This window comes from Pavona decussata, unplaced genomic scaffold, assembly GCF_977016875.1.
Source record: "Pavona decussata unplaced genomic scaffold, jaPavDecu1.1 SCAFFOLD_64, whole genome shotgun sequence".
Classification (NCBI taxonomy): Eukaryota; Metazoa; Cnidaria; class Anthozoa; order Scleractinia; family Agariciidae; genus Pavona; species Pavona decussata.
Window position 1 is genome coordinate 4,726,129 of NW_028145484.1, and position 19,079 is coordinate 4,745,207.

General features: G+C 40.8%; 1 protein-coding gene across 2 annotated transcripts; it reads left to right on the top strand.

Annotated features, from left to right (window-relative positions):
- Positions 1 to 1,991: 1,991 nt before the first annotated feature.
- Positions 1,992 to 18,257, top strand: LOC146478635 (ATP-binding cassette sub-family C member 4-like). Of its 2 annotated transcripts, none has more exons than XM_085112209.1 (8): positions 1,992 to 2,241; positions 7,634 to 8,178; positions 8,936 to 9,315; positions 10,213 to 11,555; positions 12,510 to 13,080; positions 13,764 to 13,900; positions 14,313 to 14,674; positions 16,331 to 18,257. In XM_085112209.1, the coding sequence occupies exons 2-8, from the start codon at positions 7,663 to 7,665 to the stop codon at positions 16,889 to 16,891; spliced, it is 3,870 nt and encodes a 1,289-aa protein (XP_084968335.1). In that variant the 5' UTR covers positions 1,992 to 2,241; positions 7,634 to 7,662; the 3' UTR covers positions 16,892 to 18,257. The 2 variants fall into 2 exon arrangements, with proteins under 2 accessions (XP_084968335.1, XP_084968336.1); XM_085112210.1 differs by having other exon boundaries at positions 7,642 to 8,178.
- Positions 18,258 to 19,079: the final 822 nt, after the last annotated feature.

Consider the following 19,079-nt stretch of genomic DNA (forward strand, 5'->3'; position numbering starts at 1 on the left):
TATCAATCGGCGAAGCATACAGTTGGAATAAATGAATCAGCCCCAGCATCACGCGTAATGCCAGTATAGCAGGCATCTTGTTTTTTTTTTTTTTTTTCTTCTTCCTCGTAGCTACAAATCGGTACATTAATTTATTCATTAAACTCACCCCTCTCCTACTCGGGATGTATTGTTCTGATTGTCTTTAACAAAGGCAGGCCAATTAAAATCCATTCTTATCGCTAGGGAGGGGACCCACTCACCCTTACCTGTGTGACGTCAACGCATCATTTGATTTCTTCATTAAAACTGCATTAAATTGTGGAGCCATATTGTTAACATGTTCTGGACTCAAGTGTGCCGTTTTCAAACGGAAATTTCACCATTTTGAAGCAGTAAATCGAAAGAATAACTTCTAAGAAGCACTCGACATCTAAAACGGTGGAAATTGGAGAGTTCCTGGCGAAGGAATCGTGCTTTCTTTGACAGTCTTAGTCCACGACTGCAGACAGAGAAGAGGTCATTGAGAAGCTTACGTTATCGCAATGGAATTCCCGCAATTTCCCTTGAAAACCTGAGTAACGTAACACAAGGGGAACAACGTAACGCGATCATCGTGACTCAAACTATTCCATTAGCAAGGATAGTTTTATCAATCGGCGAAGCATACAGTTGGAATAAATGAATCAGTCCGGGCATCACGCGTAATGCCAGTATAGCAGGCATCTTGTTTACTTCATTTAAGGCCGTGTAATTACGTGAGATGCCTGTGCAGCCCACGTTATAAAATGGGGGCCGTTTGTATCCACAAATGCGCATCTTTCAATTATTAACTCGTTTTAGATGTATCAAATTCAGTTTTCTCCTAGAGGGGATCTTTTTGTCTCGTATTGTCCTTATTGTCTTTAACAAAAACGGTCCAATCAGAATGCAATATTTTAGTGTATGTCAGGAGGGATCGGACGGGAGTTAATTACTATTGTGATTATTCAGGTCCTAGGCTTTAGTGGCGTGGCCATATTGTTTTAATGTTTTAGATTCCAATGTGCCGTTTTCAAAAAGAAAACTAACCCTTTTGAAGCAGTAAATCGAAAGAATAACTTCTAAGAAGGTCTAAGAAGCACTCGACAGTGAAAACGGTGGAAATTGGAGAGTTCAAAGCGAAGGAATCATGCTTCTGTTTGACAGTTGTAGAACCATCCAGAATACGTGGGGGAAATATCATTGATAAGCTAAAACACACATCGCATGACTTTGTCGATTTGATGCTTAAACGCAACTGGAAATCCACTTCAAAAAAAGATTAAAGGTTTGATTGTCAATTTTTACTAAAAGTTTTCATTTAGGAAAGCTTTTTGCCTGTTTTCTTTCTGTTTTTTTGACGAAACGAAAACAATTTGTAATCTTACATTGTAATCTTACACTTTTATTTACATAACCAGAGTAGAAAACGTGAGTCACGCCAAGTTATTGTAATAGAATCTCCGGTACAACGAAAGACTTTTGTATGAGAAGCAAAAATATGATGAAAGTTGTCAAGTTTTCATGTATGCGAAAAGTTATGATTAGCAGTGAACTTTTCAGATAAAAAGAGTGCTCCTTTCAGCTGAAGACATTTTCTGGCGGGAACTATTTTTAGGCGGCAAAATTTCAAGTAGCGCAACTCAATATCACGCATTCTTTCTGACTAAAACTGTTCAGTTAGTTCAATCGCGAAGGGAGGGAAGGTTAAAAAATCGGTGAGGCGTACAATAAATGAGGCCACTAGTGCTAAACATAGTCAACGCATCCCACGTAAACGCTCTGAAAAGCGTCTTGTTTTGATTGCAAAGGTGTTAATAAATAAACGAATTGAGACGCTACTTAAGATTTTAGCACACTGATCTCATTTTGAAAAATTTTTTCTCTCAACTTCTTTTACGTAATAAAGATCAAACTTCAACAAGAGTTCTCAAAACCCTTCAAAATGCTGATGTGCCTCCCTCTTAATATATTTTCGAAACAAGGTTGAGGTAGGTATGTACGAGCCCGCAGGTTTTGCCGCTGACTGCCTTTCCTGCACAGAAGAAGTGCGCAGAAGTCCTTTGGCGCGCCAGGTCACGCACTCCTCCCCACGACTGGGAGGAGTGCGTGACGTGAGTCTGCGCAGGAGGATTGTAATACTGATCCGTTGTGCTTGTTTTTTCACCCAGTCCGTAGTCCATGTTTTACACCGACCGAAGTGTAAACTACAAAGAAAGCGAGTGCGACGACTTTTCTCAGGTGAGCATGTCTTTGCTTTTCTTTACCTTTTTTTCATTTTGCTCAGTTAAGGCTGCGTAGCTGGCAATATTACGGTCCACACGAAGATAAAGTTTTTCGACTTACGCCGTTCAAAACAGTTACCTATACCTACCGCCAGGTGTGCCGGTTTCAGTTACAACTAATTAATAGTTAGCCGGCATAACCTGCAATCATCGCTTCCAGCTGCTATATTCGCCATCGACTGCAGGACCGACAGTACAACAATAGCGTGGGTGCGAATGTTAATTCCTCTTCGATTCGGAAATTGATTCCATATTGCGAGGGTCCGATTCGCGGTTGCTACACTTCAGACACTTCGAGTGCCTTTAATTAAAGCCTTTAATCCTGGTTTCGACATTATATTTTCAGTATTGGAAGAGAGAAATAGAAACAAACATTCGGCTTGAAATGATTATCAAAGGACGTCATTAATCACCATAGCTTGATTATGCCAACTAGTCGACTCGCTGCTTATTTTCGTTGTTTGACCCGGTTCCTTACGCCCTTTTCTTTTTGGTTTCGTGCGAATTCAGGAACAAAATTTCAGTTTTAAATCTTAATGTTATAACAAAGTTTAACATTTTTCTAACTTGTTTTATTTGTGTGCCGACTGATATTTTCATGGTTGTTGGAGGACGCCATGGCTGTCAATTCAACAGATGCAGTCAGCCGTTCATCTGTAAATTTGCATGAACTTTGCGGTTGTTGTTCAACTTGTTCTTGTGTAGCCTTCAGGCTAGATCTTGTGCGGCATTGCGGGGAAGCGGTGGTGTTGTCAGTTAAACTCCGAAGAAGCGAATAAGAACGACTTCCTTTCATTGAACACACAAACTGAAACCGGTGCAGTAACCAGCACCCTGCGAACAGAACCTCCTTTTGTCTTTTTCTTTACTGAGGAGGAGAAAAGGAGGCTCTGCCTGAATCGCGTCAACTCTTTGAAGCCGCCGCAGCCGGAACTTCTGGACTAGTCAATCTTTAATTCTTGGTTTCCACGTGACGTCACCAAATTCTAAAATACAAAACTGGGAGGCCTGCAAAATTTTTACCTTCATTCAAGGAAAGATTACCTAAAAATATGTCTGTTTACAATTTCTTAGCTCGATGTCGTGCTTCCTTTTGAAAATAGAACAGTTTCAATTTCCGAGTTTCCATCGTGCGTGACATCAGAAGGACGGCCATGACACAGCTTTTCCGTATCTTAAAAATGACTCTTCGGGTGATTTTCAGCATTCTAAACAATTTAAGTTTGAGGGGAAATATTAATCTAAACATTGGAAAATTCACAAGGGCAAACAAACCTCTTTTCTGGCAGAAGTGGACTCCACATGTTTTTTCCTATTTCCGGCCGCCATGTTTGTGCCCCTCAGAGGGACACAAACATGGCGTCTCCATACTAAGCTCTATAAATTTATGTGGAACATTTTGTCAAATAACTAGAGTACGGAATACTGCACAGACCTGACACTTGGACAGATGCCTTATTTATTTATCCTCTATACCATGTCGATTTCTTGACTTCATTCATGGAATGGTTTCGATATTTTTTTTTTTTCAATGGCGTGACAGTGAAAACCGAGAATACTGGCCAAAAATTCCCGGGACAGAACACAAAATAGCAATGTCAGTGAACATGTTCATTCTGTCTTCAAAATTTTTATTAAGCTGTCTTTGCAATTTTTGGTTTATGAGGATAAGTCTGCTTTCCATGCAGTCGACATAATGTACATCAGGTGAGCGTGTGGGGATCCCCCGCTGAGGCCATAAGGACACAGTTTGGCATTTTGGTGAAATCATGCTAAAGCTATTTGCGCCAAACTTACCCTACGGGTAAAAAGAGTAACTTTCTTAACTTGATTACTGCCCAAAACAAAAATACGCACCATATGACGTGGCTGACCGCCAGTAACTTACATTCCAATGTTTCCACTTAGCAAATACGCACGGTCAGCCTTACAACAAGAACGCGCGGTCTGGGTCCTCTTTTCCATGACGAGTAAAAAATGCGACCATATGTAACCCTTGAGACTTGAAACAAAATTAACTTCATGTGTATGCAATAATACGCATAAAAAATATTTATCTTTTGTAAAGATATAACTATTTTTTTTAAAAACCACTTTTTCAGACAATCCTGGCCAAAAATTCCCGAGACAGAACACAAAATAGCATTGTCAGTGAACATTTTCATTCTGCATATCTTAAGCCTGTCTTCAAAATTTTTTATTAAGCTGTCTTTGCAATTTTTGAAAGGCCCTCTCCCCCCAAACAATGTTGAGCACAACTGGAATCATTCGGACTGTAGATAAATACAGCATCGTAACAACATTGCTTGGGGGTGGGGGGAGGGGGGCGGGGGAACAGGTCGTGATTAATTTTGCAAATCGTCCCATTATTTTTTGGCCAGGATTGCTGTTTTCTCTCGTCAAACTGGTTTTTCCAGTACAGGCATCCGTTTAGTGATAAAACCGATGGTTATAATTGAGCCCGCTGTACCATGAAAAATCAAGATGGCGGCGAGATCTGCTCGAAGCCAAGCACCAGTTATTCTCGACGAGATTCTTCTTAATATAATTGGTATGTTCTCCGCATTACATGATTTGTCAATACAGCAGTCAACTGCCTTAAAATTTTTTGTTTCCGGCTAAGATACGTTCGTCTGTCTTCCTACCGGGCACGGCAAATCCTTTATTATCAACTGGCGATTCCGTCAATGAAAGAGTTATCCAAGCGGTCAGATGAACTTTCGTTTGACGTTTCCTTCGCACCCAATGTTATTGGTGGTTTCTCCTCTCACTGCCCTGTAAATGATCAGATTAATTCTTGTGAAAAGCTCGGCTTGAAATGCTGTAAGTTGGAGGACTTCAAATAGCGGCAAGCGCACGCCTATCAGGCATATTAGACCTGGGTCGAAACTGTATCCCGGCAACATGCAGCGCATGATCAACAAGAAGCTGTTTCCAGCTTATACTCGGGCCATATTTGACTGTGTGGTGCGTAAAGCCGACAATCTTTTAACAGTGATAACCTCCAGCATCGCCAATTCCCCCAAACAGATCCTCACTCAGTTTGGTAGCCTGCGAGCAAGCTCTCTTGAGTGTGGATCCTCTTTCCCCCTCCCGCCCCCCACCCCCAAGAGAGCTTACTCGCAGGCTACCAAATATAGTGAGGTAATAAGTAACCACCAGATAGAATTGCATTTCTTGCAGTCAGAATGAAGTACAAGGGAAAACGACATTTGTCATACGAATGCTTTTTATAATCCCTGGGCTTTAATCCTTACGTTTTCATCTTTCGTTTAGAGACAGAAACCATTTGTACGGTCCTAATATGTATGTGACGCCGGGTCAATGACGGATCGTAATTTTCGATATGATCTAGACCCGGGGCGGTACTCCCTTATGTGACCTTAACGGGGACGTGCGATAGGGCATGGTTTTCAGGGTGTTTTGTCTTGAACGGGGTATCTATTTCATCACTTTCTGTCTTAAACAGGGTATCCCTACATGACCTAATGCATTAAAATACAGTAAGAAACTAGTGTATTCTTATTTCATTCTAGTCTTTAACAGGGTGTGATTTTGGTTTAAATGTCTTAGAAAGGGCCTGAAAATTTTGAATTCTGTCTTAAACGGGATAGGGAAATCGGAGAATAGTGTCTTAAACAGGGTCAGGGTTTGAACCCTCGGGCCACACCTCCCTACCCAAGCATCTGTAGGGTAACCCCTCCCCCCCCCCCCCCGGGATCTAGAGTAACGTTACGCATCACGCGTACGTTTATATCCTTGTACGTTTTTCAATGTTTCGCTGTTTATATTTTTAAATGAAATTCAGGAGAAAGCATTTGTTATTCACCTTTCATTTGAAGACAGAAACCGTTTCTACATTGATTGTTTTTCTATAGTAAACGTGAGACATCTTTATCTATCTTGACCCTATCTTGGCCCGCGAGGTCATAGACTGATTTAGTTGCCAAATTTTCGGTTAAACAAAACTAACCTTGAGGCACTAAGGTTAGCCTAAAAACACTCCGGTTAGCCTAAAGAGCACTCCAGTTAGCCTAAAGAGCACTCCAGTGAGCCTAAATAGCAGCGGTTAGCTTAACGGTTAGCAGTTTGTGTTGGGGTTGTTCATGCTTCGCATGCCTCGCATGTTTTGTTCATGCTTTACACGTCTGGCTCGCATATTGTAAGCACTCCTCACGGCCCGAAAACAAAGAATGCGACCGAAAATTTAAAGAATTTGATAACACGACAGAAAACGTAACTCGTACCAGCCGAGTACAAAAAACGAAACCGAGAACAATAACTCGTGGCCCGAAGTCTTATCTCTCGGCCCATCGCGACCCCAAAAAGAAAAAAGAATTTGATAATGCTACCGACAGATTTCATCACGGGGCTATGCACCAATGCTTTTGACACCATTATTAAGGACCCAGAACACCGTCTGAACTGTTTAATACCATTTAGTGGACCGTCACGTTATACTCTAAGGTGCAACAGGCGTTTTACCGTACCCAAATGCAAGACAGATCGTTTTAGAAATAGTTTTATTATTAGATCCTGTATTGATAATGTATATATATAGATTCTTAGTTTCCCTTTTTATCATATTTTTTATACCTTTATTTATTGTACCTAGTTTTATACGTACTTTTTATCGATTTTATTAATTGTAAATACGCAATTCAGCCTTCGGGCTGCCATGTATTGATTATTAAACTATCTATCTATCTATCTTCCATCTATCTACCGAAACCTTAACTCAGTCCGTCTTACGGCCCGAGTAATAAAGATCTTACTCAATTCATGCAGTGTGTTTCTCGAGAACGCCAAAAACGAGCAAGCAAAAGAAAGGCTCTGCTAGCAGGGTGAGTAACTAACCAGGTGAAAGGACCAGAATTTCAGATCATTTCCAATAACAATCGATAGCATTCGATGAATCAGTCATCGATTTCTATCGACAATTGATACCAATCGATCGTCACAACTCATAACTTTTTCTGGTTTTTATCGATTCCTATCAATTGCTCATATTAATTGATGCTAATCTTCGATTGTTATCGATTGTTATCGATTATCATTGATTAATGAAATATACGCGTCACAGGAAAGTGATCTCAGGTGGAACCTATGTACACTCGGTTAAGAGTGTACATAGTTTGGCATCGAAATAAGCACAGTCTTGACGCAAACAATCCAGCAATCTCCATGACATTACTACAAGCTTTGAAGCAAGTGTTGGAACTATTTGCCCCGGTTCAATGACGGTGGAGTAGGCATTTTCCAACTGTGTAGTGTGCCCATTGCAGCATAAATGGTTCAATACACGTTAGCCCAAATTTGAGCTTCAGTTTTTTTATAATTTGTCTTAGGTGTTCAGCGAAAGTAAAGCCGACTAGTCATGGACGATGCCTCAACTCATAATCCCAGAGAAACAGCAAGTTTCATCTCAATTTTAACTTTCTCCTGGATTAGCCACTTACTGAAATTTGGCAGCCAACACCCACTGGAAGAAAAGCATCTGTTTCCGTTAGAAACGTCATTTCAGGCAGAAAAGCTCACTGGTGACTTGGAAAGGGAATGGCTTGCAGAGGAAAGAGCTTCCGAACAAAGCAGAAGACCTCCTCGCCTTTGGAGAGCCATGATGAGAGTTGTTTCTTATAGAGATTACGTCATTGTTGGAATCCTGAGGATTTTATACTCATTTACTTTTAGCGTTATGCCTTTGATTCTGTGGTTCTTCTTGAGAAGCCTCTCTTCAGCATCTGACAAGAATTACACGTCAACTCTGCCGTTTATTATCTGTATTGCTGTAGTTTCCGTGGCACGTTCAGTGTTTATCGCTCAGGGGCAAACCAGGGCGGACATGATGGCCATCAAGCTAAAAGTTGCACTGATTGGTCTCGTCTATAAAAAGGTAAACCGCTTACAACCCACAATTCCATGATTCGCTCTGAAGCTGAGAAGGGCTAACGCTCAAAACGTCACCACTCGAATCTATTGACGGTAGCTAAATTACTTTATCAACTCTATTGATAGAATCCAGACTCCTCACGAACATAGCACCACAGGTTCGTTAGAAACCAACTCTCTAATAAAAAGGTAACACAACGTTTGTAACCTTCTTCAAAATCATTTCTTAATTCATTCTTGGGAGGGATGGAAGCCTTAGATGGAGTGCTATCTTAGCGGGGGAGAGTTTTTTTAGCTGTAGTTAAAACTTATAAAGTGTCATATACAAGTTTATATATATTTAGCCATAAAGTGTCTATATAAGTTATAAAGTGTTGGACGCGACAGGCCTTCTGGATGAGGGATAGTTTAAACAAGAATAATAAACCACTTTATTTAATTGGCGACACGACAGAAGGGGAAAACGAGTACCCGGAGAAAGAAACTCTCGGAGCAAGGACGAGAACCAATAACAAACTCAACCCACATTTGACGCCGAGTCCGGGAATCGAACCCAGGCTACACTGGTGGGAGGCAAGTGCTCCCACTACTGCGCCATCACTGCTCCCCACGAAACCCCTTTCGAGTACATTAACCGCTGACTGAAAAATAATGTCATATAGAAGTCGCCAGTCAGGCATAGGGTTGGAACCGAAGAAATGAAGCAATTCAATTTTTTTTTTAATTTAATTTTTTTCTTTCTATCCTTTTTTCTCTTCCAGATTCTTACTCTGAACAGATGTATCTTAGACGACAACATTTCGGAAAACACTATCAATCTTGTTTCTAACGATGCTCAAGCCATCGAACGTATGGGATATGCGGGTTTCGGGCTCCCATTTGTTGCTTTGGATATTGTTGGGTCCTTGGCACTTATGTGGTATTTAATTGGCTGGCAAGGATTGATAGGAGTTTCTTTCTTCATTTTTGTTTCTGTCTATGGATCACTTGGAGCTCAAAAGGCTGGGAGTATTCGCAAAAAAGCTGCCGCTCAAACCGACAAACGGTTAGAGATAATGAAAGAAATTATTGCTGGTATCCGTCTGGTGAAAATGTACGCTTGGGAATGGAACTTCAGAGATCTAGTTGCACAAATTAGAAGGTTGGAATCTATGTTGTAAACGAAGTTTTACTTTTTCTTTCACTTAAAAGAAAATGGTATTTATTAAAAGCGGCCAAACTGAGTGACGTGTACAGCGTGACTTGGTGTCTGGCTGACAGACTGGTTGACTACCTAAGCGACAAAGTGACTGATTGATTGATTGATTGATTGATTGGTTGATTGATTGATTGATTGATTGATTGATTGATTGATTGATTGATTGATTGATTGATTGATTGATTGATTGATTGATTGATTGATTGATTGACAGACGCATTTACTTGTTGGCTGACTCACTTAATGACCGACTCGGACTGACTGACTGACAGACTCACTTTCTGGCCGACCGACTGACTGACTTGACTGTACACACTCACTGATTGGCTGACTCAATTACTGACCGACTGACTAACTGAATAAAAAAAGGGTTGACTGGCTAACGGATTGACAGACCTACCTACTGGTTGGCTGACTAACTCGATGACCGACTAACTGGCTGCCTGACTGACTGACTAACTGACTGTATGTCGACTGACTGACTGACTGACTGACTGACTGCTTGACTTACTGATTGACTGACTTACCGCTTGACTGACTGGCAGACTGACTAACTGACCGACTCACTGGCTGCCTGGCTTGGTGACTGACTGACCGACCAACTGACTGACAGACTGACTTGCTAACCGACTGACAGACTGACCGACTGACTGACCGACTGACTGACTGACTGACTGACTGACTGACTGACTAACTGACTGACTGACTGACTGACCGAATGTCTGGTTAACTGTGGGACTGAATGAATAAATGAACGAATCAACCAACGAGCCAACTTGTTAGATCAAAGATTTGTAGGAGCTATAAAAAAATTAACCTGCCATTTACAATTCTCTTTAGAAACGAAATTTCCCTGATTCGTATCCGAGGATTTATCATCTCTAGTTTCTACGCTCTGTACTTCACAAGCAACTCCATTGCAGGATTCATCTCAGTCGTGACACTGCTGTTCACAGGAAACTCACTGACATCATTCAAAGTGTTCACTTTGATCTCTACCTTGTCTAACATTAAGTTTTTCGTGACAATCTTTCTTGGAGAGGTCCTACGCTATGCTGCAGACGCAAAAACTGCATGCGATAGAATGCAGAGATTGGTCGAAAAGAAATCTGTCTCAGCACGGAAAATGGGCCATCAACAGAAGCTGGCTCCACTAAAAGTTTATTTCAAAGGTAGAAGATACAAACCACAATTTATTAGAATTGAGAGCTTTCGATATGGAAAACCGGCTTTGATCGGTGTTCAAAAACGTGATGAAGTACCTCAATACGTTCAACCACATGCCACTCTTGCAGACGTTTCCTGTATTTGGAATTCTGCATCAGGACGTCCAGTATTACAAAATGTATCATTGACAGCCACTGGTGGACAACTTGTCGGTATAACTGGGCCTGTTGGAAGTGGTAAAACGTCTTTATTGATGAGCCTCTTAGGAGAACTTCCAGTTTCTTCTGGAGAAGTTTGTTGCATTGGCAAAATAGCTTACGTTTCTCAGACGCCTTGGGTCTACTCTGGCACCGTGCGAGAGAACATAATTTTTGGCATACCATTCAATGAGGAAAAGTACAACAAGGTTATTGAAGTCTGTGACCTGGAGAAAGACTTTCAAAGTTTCCCAAAACGCGATCTAACTGAAATTGGGCAACGCGGGGTAATCCTAAGTGGGGGTCAGCGGGCACGAGTAAGTCTAGCACGCGCGATCTACTCAGACGCTGACATCTACTTATTGGATGATCCACTAAGTGCCGTGGATGCCAAAGTCGGCAAACATTTGTTTGATCGGTGCATCAAAGAATTCTTAGCTGAGCGAGTACGTATTCTGGTCACCCATCAGTTGCAGGTTCTCAAACACACAGACAACATCGTAATGCTTCAAAATGGCTCCATTGTGTTCCAGGGAAATTACTGTCAAATGGGAAAAGAGCAGAGGAGCCATTTCTCTATTCTAACTCAAACAAAGCAAAAAACAAGCGCAACTGGTTCTGAGAAAGTTCTTAATGAAGATGAAACTATCAATTCATTACAACAGATTGATAGATGTCGCGAAAGAGTAGATTTGGAAGAAGAGGAAGAGGACAGAGTGGTTGGATCTGTTATCTGGCAGTTCTACTGGAATTACTTTAGAGCTGCACTTCCAGTGGGTGGGATCGTCAGTCTTGCTATCTTCTTCGCTTTTGTGCAAGGTAAGTAGCAAATGAAATAATTAAAACATTTATAGCAAATAAGACATTGAAATTAGCAATACTTCTAAACTGTTCAATTCTCCCACTCAACTGACCCAAATGTGGTGAGTGTTCCGTGTTGTGTTTCTCTAGCCACAATAAACTTCAAGTGCTTCTTCTATAGTATAAACCAAGACAGACACTTAACCATCTACAGCAACTGTTATGTTTTTGTGACGAAAATTAATGATAATAACTCCTTATAGCAGTTACCAATAACGGATAAAGTTTCGTTTTGGTGGACGTCAGCCAAAGAAAAGCCGTTGAAATTATTTTGAATTCTGACAAGATTTTTAGGCAAAAGAACCATAACAATGACACTTTTACCCGCCTATATACAGAAAAACTTTATCAAAATTTATTTCAAGCCAGTTTAAACTAAAGAGCGCCTCTTTAATGGGATTGATATGAAAAGTTTAAATTTCACTGCAGGTATAAAAATTTGGAACTGAATCCAGCAACGATCCTCTCAACGACAAGTACAGCTTTTCTGTTAGTTTTAATGGCTCAGAAATCAATTTGACCATTGTTCAGCGTCGCATACCGATTGTAGGTTCAGTCCCCATCACTGTTCAATATTGGATTTAGTTTTTGATCAGCATTGCCTCTTTGACCCAGCGTTTGTCTTTGTGGTCTTCTGCTAAAATTTTTACCGTTTTACCTTCTCTTCGCTGGAAAAAAATCTTGTCAGAATTCAAAATAATTTCAACGCTTTTCTTTTTGCTGACGTCCACGAAAACGCAACTTTAACCGACTCTTTTTGAAGGCAGGTAGGTCGCTTGTTATTGATAACCGCCGTAAAATTACTGCTGATTCTAGACAAATGCCAGCCCATTTCCCCCTTGGGACCAAGAAATAAGTCAAGTCAAGTAAGTCTAGACAAATTCAGGTATTGATAACGTTTCTTTTTGCTAGTGTTATGGATTGCTCCTTATTGGTGGCTCTCACGTATGTCAGAGATGCCATATGACCAACAGAAGAACTACATCACGCTTTTGGTGTATGGATCGATTGCCGCGGCCTCCTTCCTTCTCACAACAGTATCCTCCTTCTTGTTCTATCTGACCGTCCTGAAAGCTTCTGAAAACCTCCACAATGAGATGACAAAGGCAGTTATCAAGGCGCCAGTCCTGTTCTTTGACACAAACCCAGTTGGTCGCATCTTAAATCGCTTCTCAAAGGACATTGGTAATATGGACGACCAACTTCCACCAGTATATCTCTTTGCAGTCCAACTGTGTTTGTACTTTTTCAGTGCCACCATCCTATCAGCGGCATCGAATGTGTGGCTATTTATCACATGTGCTCCGTTAACAGTGTTGTTTATTTACCTTACGAAATATTATTTGAAATCTTCCCGAGAAATTAGACGGTTGGAAGCAGTGACGTGCAGTCCAGTATACTCGCTTATTGCTGATACTGTGGCAGGACTGGAAGTAATTCGTTCTTCAGAGATGGAAGACGATTTCTTACAAAAATTTTACAAGTTAGTAAACTATTGATTTATCCTTTAACATTCAAAAATGTTTTATATCGTTTTGTTTAGATATATATATTTATTGTCTGCGAGATTTTTTGGCGACCAAGGAAGAGCTTGCTCGTTCTTCGTGTCACGGCCCAATATTTGGAGGGACTTTTTGAAGTATAAGGCGAGGTGCATCCCCCATTTTTGTCCCCGTTTACCTTCGCTATAAAATTTACTCTTTAAGAGACAGTAGGCTGGAAGAGAAAACTAAGGTGAAAAAAGGAAAAGGAGGAGTTGGAAGAGACCGAATGATACTATCCTAAAATAAGACAGATCACAATACGATCCAATATTTTGGTCGACACTTGACTTCACTTTCGGCCTTTCAGCTAATCCTGAAAGACGTAACAATATCCATCCTGAGCACAGACGAATATTAAGGAGACTATGTTACCCCAGGCACATGCGCGCGTTGATGAGTAGCACTTTGAAATCGTTGGCCAATAATACCCGCCGATTAGTCCCATTTGCAGTTTTCAGTGCCGTTTAGTTCCGTCTACAGCGCAGACTATCAGTATCGTGTTTTGTTTTAATTGATTACGGCCAAAACGAAGTTGATCAGACTTCGGTGATCGAAAGGGAAAAAGAGATGGCCACTATGACAGGAGAGGGAACATACCTTACATTATTAATGTTCATTGTAGGTATCAAGACACGAATACAGCGGCGACGGTAATGCGGATCGTCTCAAAACACTGGCTTGCTGTGCGAGGAGATGCGCTGAGTAATCTTCTTGTGACGTCTGTATCGACTGGGGCCTCATTTGCATTACAAAGCCCAGGTGTGTACACAATTCAGACTGATACCAGTACGGTAATCGTGACGCACTAGACAGTGTTCCTCTTGATGTCTGATGATCTATCAACAGACGCGCGATTTTTCAGTTGCGTTTTTCACCACTGAAGAAGAGGCAGTGGCCTCCAAGATATCTGGTAAAAAAAATCTTTTAAACCCAGGAAAATCATGAATCAAAACAATTTTAATATCTATCAGTGGTTGGTGTGCTTGACCGCTAAAATCAGTCGTTTTTGGACGTTTTCAAATAAAAGACCACTCCATACCGTAAGTTTCTTGAGCCTGGTATACCAACCAAGATTGAGACGATTCACGACAATGTTTTCTTTTCAAACCTGGCAATAAACGAGCCCCAGACTTTATGTGAAAACATCAGGCACTTTTATATTTTGTTTCAGCTTTGGCAGGCATGTCGCTGACATTCGCAGCCGAAACATTAGAAGCCTCGCAGTATGGCATTCTAGTTGCCTCGGAAACAGAAAATTACATGACTTCAGTAGAAAGAGTCTTCACTTACACCGAAATCGCTCCAGAGCCTGGGTATGGCACGGAAACCATTCTACCTGAAACGTGGCCGACAGAGGGCACCTTAAAATTGCAGGACTTGTCATTAAGTTATTTGAAAGGAGCGCCAGCCACATTGAAAGGCATAACCATCTCTATTGCTGCCAAGGAGAAAGTTGGTGTAGCAGGACGCACGGGAGCTGGGAAATCATCTTTAGTGGCTGCTTTGTTCCGAATGCCAGAGCCTGATGGCAAAGTAAGAACAATTGTTGCTTGTTTGTACTGGTCATACGATGCATGCATGATAGTCGATGGTCAAACCGTTTGACCACCAACTATCCTGATGCACCCTCATCGACTATCGTCAACTATCATTCACTTTCAACGTGTTCAAATTGTACATGATAGTTGATGATAGTTTTTCCCTTTTAACGACGCGCATGATAGTCGATGATAGTTTACACTCGGCAGATGCCTTACACTAGAGGCTCATAGTAAACTGTTATCGGCTATCACGAGTTTCTTAGAGACGCTTCACCACCCGCTTGATAGTTAATAATAGTGGATGAAAGACTATCGTCAACTATCATTGATTATCATGCGCCGTTCGACCAGGGCTTTTGCTTTGTTACTGGTGTCATTTGGGAGATAAGAAGAAATGGCTATTACCTATCCCCATAATGGTTATGGTCAATGAACTAAGATCCAGACGTTTGTTGTCTGAGTATGAGCCATTTTTATCTGCCTTCATAAAGCTTTCCACGATAGGTTACCTGTCACATTAATCGACCTGATTTCTAAGAAACGGGCCACAAACTATTCAACCCGGACTTGCGCTTCTTTAATTGTTCCACGCTTCAACACACGTTACATGAAAGACTCTGTCGCGTTTAGAGGCTCAGTCCTGTGGAATGCAGTGACCAACAACTGTAGTGCCCTGACAAATAACATTCCTTATCGTGATCTCAGGCTAAAGCTTAAATCTCAAAGCTAATTTTAATGAATTCAGCTTTAAGATAACGTCTGCATCCACTTGTAATTTTAGAAAAGATGACTTTGTATATACTTAATTTTATGCTCATGATTTCATATTTGTAAGCGTTAATTTAGTTCAAACATTTTGTCTGTATATACCCCTAGTTTTTAGCTTTTTTAGTTTACTTGTAATTAGTTAATTGCAAACGACCCCACAAGCTCATGTAGCTTTAATACTCATCGTTTTAAAATAAAGGCTATCATCATCATCAGTATTTTCCACTGTCAATCGTTTTAGCCTATGTACCTAACTTTACTTTCTCAGTAGTTCTTTCTGAAATGGATAATTTCCTATCGGAAAAAAATAATTGTCTTTGATTTACAGCGTTCAAATAAAATCAGCGAACGGTTTTTATAATTAGTGGTTAAAAATCCGGCAACTGGCGGAAGAGAGGCCGTTTGTTTATTAACACTAATGTGCCGCGTGGCCAAGAGTTGAATTTCGGTCTATTGTGAAATAACTCTAGTTACCGGTGATAACGGGTCTTGATAACCGGTTCCTTCAGCTCTACCCTACAAGAAATCAGCCGTACTAACTACGATAGGTACATAACATTCAGTTGTTCCCCTTCCAAAGACTGTCGTTTTACAAGGTCCTGAAGTGTTGGAGACAGTGTTTGCTTGTATGATCATACACAAGATTTTCTATCTTGTTTCCAGGACCTCCCTGAAAACCACTTTGGTGAGAGGAGTTTCCTGTACGTGTTGATATTGTTGTTATTGTTGATCATCATCAGATCTTGTTGACGCTAGTGCATGCTTAATTCCAGGCATCACAGATGCCTTTAATTTCTTGTCACGGTGAGTCAAAGTAGCAGTACAACAGGCTCAGATTCAGAAGACAATTTCTTACGATTGTATCTTCTCATTCAAAAAGGCGATCATAGATGGTGTGAATATCATGGATCTCAATCTACAAGCATCTCGCAGGTCCATGGCCGTCATAACTCAAGATCCTGTCCTGTTTGGTGGCAGTCTCAGGAGGAACCTAGATCCGTTTTCGTTGTATGAAGATCATGATCTGTGGAGTGCTTTGGAAGAGGTACAGTTGAAGACCTTGGTACAACAATTACCAGACCAGCTGGAGTACAAGTTGAGAGAGTCTGGGAGCAACTTCAGTGTTGGTGAGCGCCAGCTGGTCTGTTTAGCGCGGGCGCTGTTACAGAAGAGTAAGATCATAATACTGGATGAGGCCACTGCTAATGTGGATTACAAGACTGACCGTTTGATTCAAGAAGTTATACGTAACAGATTTAAAGATTCCACAGTGTTAACCATCGCTCATCGCTTGAACACCATCATGGACTATGACAAAGTCTTGGTTATGGATCAAGGACGAGTAGTGGAGTTTGATAAACCTGAAGTCCTTCTTCAGAATAACAGTGGATATTTTTGTCGCCTTGTTCAGACCCAAAACATGACGACAAGTCATGTTTAAAATAAAACAATTTCTGGTATATTGAATTCCCTGGTCGTCACCCCCATGGATGATCCTAGTCTGATCGCAGGACTATCTTCCAGCATTTTTTTTTTTTTTTGTATTTATCTTTGTTATGCATATATCAGTCCCGGGGGTGGGACTTTCATATGAAAGGGGCGGGGATGCTCGTCGGAAATTTTGAATTGGACCCCTAAAGGAGATCAATCTGGGTTTGCGCCAAGCTTTTTTTGACCCCTAAAAGAGATCATTTTAAAACACAGGCAAATAGATATTTTTTTATATTTCTTCCCGTGCAACCCTAAGCTAGACCTATACGGCTAAATACAATGGCGTTTTGCCCAGAAGACCGTAAGTGAGACCAAAATCCGAAATTTACACCCTAAACGAGACGACGAGCATCCCCGCCCCCTTTATATGAAAGTCCGCCCCCGGGATATCAGTTTATCTTTGCCGTCGCATATTCACATAACCTCGCGTCACTCATTTGTTAGCCACTTACGCACATATCATCGGCTATCGCCTGAGGGGAGACCCCGGAAATAAGACCTTTTTATAGGGACTTTTAGGAAGATGTGATTGATAATTTGCCCAAAAAGGAAGAGGAAATGAGGGAGGTTTGTTTTGTTTGTGTGCCTTTACGTGGCCTTACCCTGCAAGGAAAACAGGAGCCTTTATAACAAGAAGCCATGTCGTAGCTCCTTGTAAATGAAGGGCGAACTGGCCACTATACATGAAGATTCCTAGTCTATAATGTGCCACGTGCTCTAAGCAGAGCGACGACGGCGGATTCTGTCAAATATTGTCATGCGTGAGATTCATTTTCTTGTCTTGGCCGTGAGCGAAACAAAGTGACACGGTAACCTGGCTCGAATTAACGAATTTCTATTTTCCGATGGAACGTCCAACGCGCTGACCACTGCAGGTGGCTGTGCGCAGGCTCAGCACTGCGGAAACGCTCATCAACCAACTGCAACTGGTTGTTGTTTTTTTTCTGTTACGTTTCGTCACCAGTTTATATAGCCTCGACCAAGAAGTACATGAGAAGTTCTCATGTACTTCTGCTCAAATCAGATCGTACATGATAATCCGAAGTTCCCTGCGCTTGAACTTAGCAAGAAATTACCATTTTCACTGTAAAATTTATACAGTTATTGCTTTGTACCTAATTATTAATTTACCTTCTCTTGTACCTTTTTTTTTTTTTGCTTATATATAGTTTTATGTTTAATATTTTTAATAATTTATATTTATTTTTATATATATTTTTAAGTGTATTTTATGAGTAGAGTAGGGCAAAACCTAGCTATGTTGCTAAGTGAATCCGTCGCTGGCTTTAAATAAAATGTGTCTAGGTTTATCTCTATTACTTATATTTATTTTATTTATATTTAAAAAAGAAGGAAGAGTTCACAAAATATGCTGACAGTATTTGTAAACCATGTTGGCCGGCGTGGGAGCAACATCAACTAGAACGTGATAAAACAACAGGATTTAATGAGCAAAACAACTCTCTCTGCACGTGTGTTATGCGGAATGTTTGGTACATTTCTTTGTCATCTTCTACAATTAAAGTCCCTAACAACATGAAATAAACATATCCAAGGTTTTAAGGAAAACGGAAGCACACGACGGTTAATTTTTCATTTTCAAACAATGGTCTGCATCAGCGTGCGTCGGTTCATTTAGTAAATTTGCTACGATCTCCTACATAACAACGGCATTCAGATGACCAAGTTCAAAGTTCTATGAGGAACCTGAGCACACAGTGTGAATGTTTCATTTTTTTTTTTTTTTTTGAGCTTGGACGCCGTCCCAACCATTTCACTTCCTGTTTGGACGACTTCGAATAATCGCGAAGCAGTTTACTTAACGCGAATTTCATACTTCTAGAAAATAAAAAAAATAAATAAATAAAAAAACAGATAACACTTTGGAGTTGTATCTCTAAAGCCGGACAAAAGAGAAAGAGCAAAAAACAACTAACAAAAAAACATCCTCTGCAACATGAACATTTTGCACAAAAGTTCAGTTCCATTTAAAATCAAATAATAGACTGCAAGCAGTCCCTTTCTGGACAGTCGAGATGGTGTGCTCATAGCGCAGCGAGACTGGAGCGAGGAGAAATAGACGAGAAGAGACTGGGGGAGAGAAGGAAAAGAAAGGGACTGCGCTCTTAACTGTAACA

What these genes read in the sequence shown, in the direction of transcription:
- LOC146478635 (XM_085112209.1), top strand. Translation starts at nt 7,663, where the DNA reads ATGGACGATGCCTCAACTCATAATCCCAGAGAAACAGCAAGTTTCATC. An exon ending in TTCTTACAAAAATTTTACAA is followed by an intron (nt 13,081 to 13,763) that starts GTTAGTAAACTA and finishes TGTTCATTGTAG; the next exon opens with GTATCAAGACACGAATACAG. An exon ending in TGCCAGAGCCTGATGGCAAA is followed by an intron (nt 14,675 to 16,330) that starts GTAAGAACAATT and finishes TCATTCAAAAAG; the next exon opens with GCGATCATAGATGGTGTGAA.